The sequence below is a fragment of the Cnephaeus nilssonii genome (genome assembly GCF_951640355.1).
Source record: "Cnephaeus nilssonii genome assembly, chromosome: 9".
Classification (NCBI taxonomy): domain Eukaryota; kingdom Metazoa; phylum Chordata; class Mammalia; order Chiroptera; family Vespertilionidae; genus Cnephaeus; species Cnephaeus nilssonii.
This window is the reverse complement of record NC_137080.1, coordinates 37379817-37386326: the sequence shown is the minus strand read 5'-3', so window position 1 is coordinate 37386326 and position 6510 is coordinate 37379817. Positions and strand designations below refer to the sequence as shown.

General features: G+C 44.8%; 1 protein-coding gene across 1 annotated transcript; it reads left to right on the top strand.

The window, feature by feature from the left end:
• The first annotated feature begins 100 nt into the window (after nucleotides 1-100).
• LOC307105503 (multiple myeloma tumor-associated protein 2 homolog) lies at nucleotides 101-6388 on the top strand. Its single transcript, XM_079781322.1, has 3 exons — nucleotides 101-296; nucleotides 469-572; nucleotides 5134-6388. The coding sequence occupies exon 3, from the start codon at nucleotides 5418-5420 to the stop codon at nucleotides 6120-6122; it is 705 nt and encodes a 234-aa protein (XP_079637448.1). The 5' UTR covers nucleotides 101-296; nucleotides 469-572; nucleotides 5134-5417; the 3' UTR covers nucleotides 6123-6388.
• The last annotated feature ends 122 nt before the right edge of the window (nucleotides 6389-6510 follow it).

Genomic DNA, 6510 nt, shown 5'->3' with positions numbered 1-6510 from the left:
CTGGGCTTTTCCTGTTACTGCAATAAGAAAATCTCCCCCCTGTCTTGGATGGAACAACCTACATGACGTGGCGCAAGGCGTCCTCCGGAGCGACCGGCGAGGCCGTAATTCCGCGGCCTCACGTGACGTCAGGGCCCCGCCTCGCGACCCGAGTCCCGCCGGGGCGGAAGTTGATTCGTTGCTGAGCGCTTAGAGCCCGTGCAAGAATTAAGTTTGTGCGGTGCTTCCGTGTTCCCAAGGTCTTGCATATATACTTAGTAGGACCCGTGCTTTTTACCTTGGAAATCGACTTTCCCGTAAGTCACCCTGTGTGGGGACTCCCCGGGGAAATGGAGGCCAAGTGGTTAAGGGGTTTCTGCTCCGGCGCCCACGTAGAGTAAAGCGGGCTCCTGCCTTCCAGCCAGAGCCGCCCACCGTCTACCTTTCACACTCCCCAACCTGATCTTTCCGAATTTCTTGCTATTTCAGTCCAGCGGTAGCAGCAGCCAGTCGATGCCACCGACATAGTCCAAAAGTCGAAGACGATCTGAGTTGGGAATCCATCTGGATGCGTTCCTACCCCCACTTTAAAGGTGAGTAAACAGATTCGTAAAAGTCACCTGACCCAAACGCTGTTTGGCGTCGGGGTTTGATTTCGAAATACCTGTCACTGCTTGGGCTTTTAGTAATGGTGAGCGCCATCTGATGCCCAGTCTCACAGAAACATTCAGTGCAGCCATGCTTACATCAAGGATAAAAAATGGATTGTAAAAGCTAAGTATTTAATGTCGTCTGTTTTCAGCTTTTTGTATTTATCATGTAATCTTAATTATGCACATCTACCCTAATAACACACGAGCAGCAATTACTTTTGTGAGATCAGCTTTGTTATGAAAGGACCAAAAAAAGATGACTGCATAGCGCTGTTAAACAAAACCTTCCAGGCCAGAAGTTGTCCTGAAAGGCTTTGTTGTCCTGGGACATGCAGTTGGAACCATTAGCAGCAGAGCTTGATGGGGAAGATATGTCCACCGTCTTGGGGTTGACGGGGGCTCTTTTATAGAATGAGTTTGGAGCAGAAAGATAACAGTTGTTTTTAAAGAATTTACATTGGCTATAGATAAGAGGGGGGCAGGAAAAGGTGAAGTGAGAAGATTCCAGGATAGGTGAATAGTCCATAAGGAAGAATTATTTGAAAGTTCATGTGTAAGCAAGATGCCAACTGGAAGTGGATTCAAAGTTTCAACATACATTCAGGAATGTGAGCAGTATATTGTGGGTTTTGGCCTTCTGGCTGTTAACTGATTAATTTCCCATGTCCCTTCTACCTTTAGGCCTGCTGTCATTTAATTTAGGACTTACCATTTTTCTCTTGTCGGCACTTTATCTTTTCTGGCCTAGATTTGAAAGCTTTTATAACTCCCTAGGTTCTAATCATTGGGGTCCTTCTAGAGCAGTGGTTCTCAACCTTTCTAATGCCGCGACCCTTTCATACAGTTCCTCATGTTGTGGTGACCCCCAACCATAAAATTATTTTCATTGTTACTTCATAACTGTAATTTTGCTGCTGTTAATGAATCATAATGTAAATATCTGTGTTTTCCGATGGTCTTAGGCGACCCTGCTAGCGGTTCTCAACCTGTGGGTCACGGCGGAGGCCATTGTTTTACAGTTTGTCATCTAGGTGTTCCGCTCTAGTCCTCAGATTTTTGGGGACATTTCACTCTCTTTTAAGACTAGAAACAAATCATTTTACTTTATTTTTACATGGCATCTGTTGAGCTAGATCAAGGAAGACGTCCAAAGTCATTTTCACCATTCCAGAGCAAGGGCTGGTGTCTGTAATACAGTTTTAACAACATGTGTTAAACTTTGTGTAATATTTAAATGTTTTAACCAAATTAGAGAAGGGTAGTAATAAAGATTAGTAGTGAGCTAAAACTGTGTATTCATATTATGAGTATTAATACCATGATTAAGATTGAAAATATATTAGAGAGCTCTCATTAGGAGGCACTTCACTTTGTGTACTTTGATAACTGTTCCAGGGTTTCAGAGGGGAGCATTACACTTTAGAGCAGTTGTTGTCAACCTTGGCTGAACATAGGAACCATGTGGGGAGTTTTGAAAAGTACTGATGTCTGGGTACTGATTTCATTAGTTTGGAATATTGCCTGGGTATTAGAAGTTTTAAGAGCTCCCTAGGTGTTTCTAATCCACAGTTTAGGTTGAAAGCTATTGCTCTACTCTAGCTTCTCAAAGTGTGGTTCACGAATATTATTTATACCACCTGCAAATTTCTTAGAAATGCAAAATCTCAGCCTCACCTCAGTCCTCCTGAGTCAAAATCTGCATGTTAACGAGATCCCTATGTACATGTGTACACACCTGTGAAAGTTTAAGGCTGCCTCACACTATCACTGGAGAACTACTAGTATAATTCTACCTCCTAAATTGCTATATATCTTAATAGTGAATAGTCAGCCTACAGAACTACATCAAGCAAGACATGTGTCAAGTTTTTGAGTCTTTGGTTTTTTTGTTTGTTTTAGAAATGTAAAGTCAGGGTATGAGCAGCACAAGACTCCTGGATGAGCAGGAGTCACGGAGCCCAGCCTAGGTTCTCTCTAGGCTGGCACCTCAGATTGCATTTATTTTTATTTCTATTCCACTTCAAACCCAGGATCTGCTGGAGCTTGTTCCATGCTCTCTCTCAGTCCTGTAGGAAACAGAAGAAAGCCCTCTTTCTAACTCACTTCTCAGGAACAACCCCAGGTTCAAGCTGACCTACACCCCAGGAGCTTTCTGGTAGCCGGCATGGTTACTGCTTCCCCTGTGCCCAGGCAGCCAGTGTGCTCCTCCCAGTCCTGTCTTGTTGAGCTAATTTTCACCCAGAACACACCCAGGTGGACATTCTGGTTAATAAAATATTCAAGTCATTCTGTATTGACTGGTAAAGAGCACTGCCCCTGGAGCCCGTGTCCCAGTCCCTCCCCCCCAGCCCAGACTGGCATGCTGCCTCCAGCACTGGAGGGCTCGCCTCCCACCCAGCCAGGAGCAGCAGGACCCTGCTCCAGGCCTCCAGTCTCTGTCCCTTCTAATTGGTCAGTGTTTTCATAACTCCCTGCTGCTTTAATAAAAACCAGAGTTTCTTATCTCATCATCTTTCCTCATTCTTTCTTTTCTCTTGTCACACTTAAGTGCTTTACTTTTATCTTTCTTCCACATACCAGCATGCCAGCCTCTCATATATCTATGTCTTCAACACATCCCAGTGGTTCTTAACGTCTGGTCTCCAGACCAGTAGCATCAGCAGCACCTGGAACCTGTTAAAAATGCACATTTTTCTGCCCAGTCTTGATCCACTGAATCAGAAACTGGGATGAGACCCAGGAATCTGTGTTTTGAGAGGCTCAAGCATTTCTGGTACACACCAAGGAAAAAGAACCTACGATTTACATTTTCAAAGCCCCCTATCAAATACCAAACTTTGTAATTTATGTTGTACATGTTACTATTGAGTTTGCAACAAACATTTTATAAGTTATATAAAACTTATTTGAGATATGGACTGAATAGATTTGCCAGTTTTAAGTTGTGATTCCATTTGGGGAAGGGGAGTGAATAGCATAATCAATATAGTACTAGTTGAAAAAATGAGTTTCCATACGGGAGAGATTATCACCAGGTGTAATAGAGAGCAGTTTTAATTTTGAGGATAGATTAACTCAGTTGAAAATTAACATGGTGTTAATGAGAATGACTAATACTGAACATTAACAGGGACTTGATGTTTCTCTGTCAGTGGCAGCTTGACTGGTTTTTGTGGGTTGATATTCCAGAAAAGAGACTACTTTTTATTCAATATCTGTTGTGTCAAGCATCATGAGAAGTATCTTCACATATTATCTCAATCCATAGACCATTGTGAGAGAGAAGTACCTCCATTTTACTAATGAAATTGAAGCCCCAAGCAAATAATAGTATTGTTATTGATTTTATAAATATACACAGAATCACTAAAGTGTTAGAGCCAGAAGAAAGCCAACACTGTTTACTTCTCTGTTCCTTTTACTAATGAGGAAAGTGAAAGGTAAAGTGATTTGACCACCCATTGCTAGATAGCTGGGACTAAAACACTCCTTATTTAACATATATATAAAGAGTATGGGGTCCTGAGGTTACCACACTATTCATTAATTAACAAATACTGGCACTGTTTGTAGTTGGGGCAAACAAATTCTTTAGATAGAATTTTAAATGTCTATCTCAAATCTCCCAAAAAAAGAAAAATGTCCAGATACCACACTCCCCTTATTAATACGGCTTAGTGTAAGTTACAGTCTGTGTACTTGACTCTGCCACATTAGCCATTAGGGCAAGGTCGTATAACTAACATTTTGCATAATCATTAACCCTTTGCACTCGCTTTTTTCTCGATTCCTTTATTCTACTCGGGATTTAATTTTTTAAATACCCCAGATTTTACAAAGCGCCGCAGTAGAATAAAAAACTGGAGTTTCTTTTCATACAAACTTATTTGGATTTTTTTATATTTCAAATTATTGATACATTCAATACAATTCGACATACGAGCTGCTACCGATGCTAACCGTGTCGAGTCACACTCGACATCCGAGTGCAAATTAAAATGCCTTTGCTTTCCTATTTGTAGGCTTGGAACAATCTAGAATTATTTCTGCTTAATCAGTCTTTCAATTTGGTTAAATCAAAGTCTTATATTTGCAGTTAATTGGGATAAGCTTTGAGTCCTTTGTAACAATCAGTTTCTCCAAACATGTTTAAACATACAGATCATTCTAATACATGTTATATTCTGATCCAGTAGTATTACTCTGTGTGTACCTTTAAGTGGGGGTAATAAAGACCACTGCCTGTACAGATCAGTAAAGCTTCTAGACAGCCTGAAAGTGGAAAGGGAGAGGCAACAGAGGGGCTCTGAATGTGCCATTCTATAGAAAGTTTGCAGCATTTACATTGCAGCTACACTGAAATATAAAGGGAGCTCAAGCAGTTTCTTACGTCCATGCAGTAATCCAATTCTTTCACATAAAATACTTAATGTCTTAATATATGGGTCATTGCCAGTAAGAATTATTGTTATTACATGATTGATGCTTTTGTTTTAACCAGGATCTCTGCAAAGCATCAGTTTCATTCATCCAGTGCCTCACTAGCTGGTGGGAGTCCCTTTGCGAAGTCCCCAGTGTGACCACAGGAACCCATCCACGGGCCCAGAGAGAGGATCTGGAGGCTTCATTCAAACAGCCTGAGTTCTCAGCTTGGCCGAAACTCGGACTAGAGGAAGAGGAGACAGCTCCTCCTCAGTGATTCCCAAATCTGGCTGTTAATCAGAGTCATTGAGGAGCCTTTAAAAATACAAGTTGCGGACCAGAGGCCAAGGGGCGGCCAGCACCATGTTCGGCTCCAGCCGAGGTGGCGTGCGTGGGGGACAGGACCAGTTCAGCTGGGAGGATGTGAAGACCGACAAGCAGAGGGAGAACTACCTGGGCAACTCGCTGATGGCCCCGGTGGGCCGCTGGCAGAAGGGCCGCGACCTCACCTGGTATGCCAAGGGCCGGGCGGAGGGCGCGGGGATGAGCCGCGAGCAGGAGCTGGCAGCCGTGAGGCAGGCGGAGCAGGAGGCGCTCATGGCGGCGCTGGGCTACAAGAATGTGCGGAAGCAGCCCACCGGCCTGAGCAAGGAGGACTTTGTGGAGATCTGCAAGCGTGAAGGTGGTGACCCCGAGGAGAAGGGGGTGGACCGGCTCCTGGGCCTGGGGAGCTCCAGCGGTTCCGCAGGCCGAGTGGCCTTGTCCCGAGAAGACAAGGAGGCGGCCAAGCTGGGGCTGCCGGTGTTCACGCACCACGGCGTGGACAGCAGTCGGCCCAGGGCCTCCCCGGCCCGGAAGAAGCCCAGGCAAGAGGAGAAGGTGGAGCAGGGTCCCCAGAGTCACAAGAAGAGCAAGAAAGAGAAGAAGAAAAAGAAGAAGCACAAGAAAGAGAAGAAGAGAGAGAAGGAGCACAGAACCTCACTGTCCTCGGCTCCGGCCAGGGCCCACCATCGCAAGCACGATTCCAACTCCTCCCCCAAGAAGAGGAGAGGACATGACAGTGACTGAGGTCCAGCCACCAGGACCCTGCCCATCCCAGGCAGGCCCTGTCCTCCGTGAAGCCTTTGAGCATGTGCCCTGCCAGGCCCAGGCAACTGTAGGGCAGGCTAGCGGGGGCCCTGCCAGACCCCTGTAAGCAGACAAGGTGTCCAGGTGAGGCCTCACCCCCAGATGGCCCCAGGCCCACCAGAGGAGACACACCTGTCCAGGAGGTCCACCTGCCTCAAGCTCCAAGTACTGCTACTTCTGTTTCCCTTGTGTTGACTCACCCTTTGTACTTAAGTAAACTTATTTTCAGCTGAAAATAAAAAATACAAGTTCCTGAAGGTTATACACTGGTAATTAATTTATTGAGCATTTACAGTATAACAGTTCTTGTTCTAGGTCCTGTATATAA

Excerpts from the sequence above, each read along its gene's own strand:
- LOC307105503 (XM_079781322.1), top strand. The coding sequence starts at position 5,418 with ATGTTCGGCTCCAGCCGAGGTGGCGTGCGTGGGGGACAGGACCAGTTC.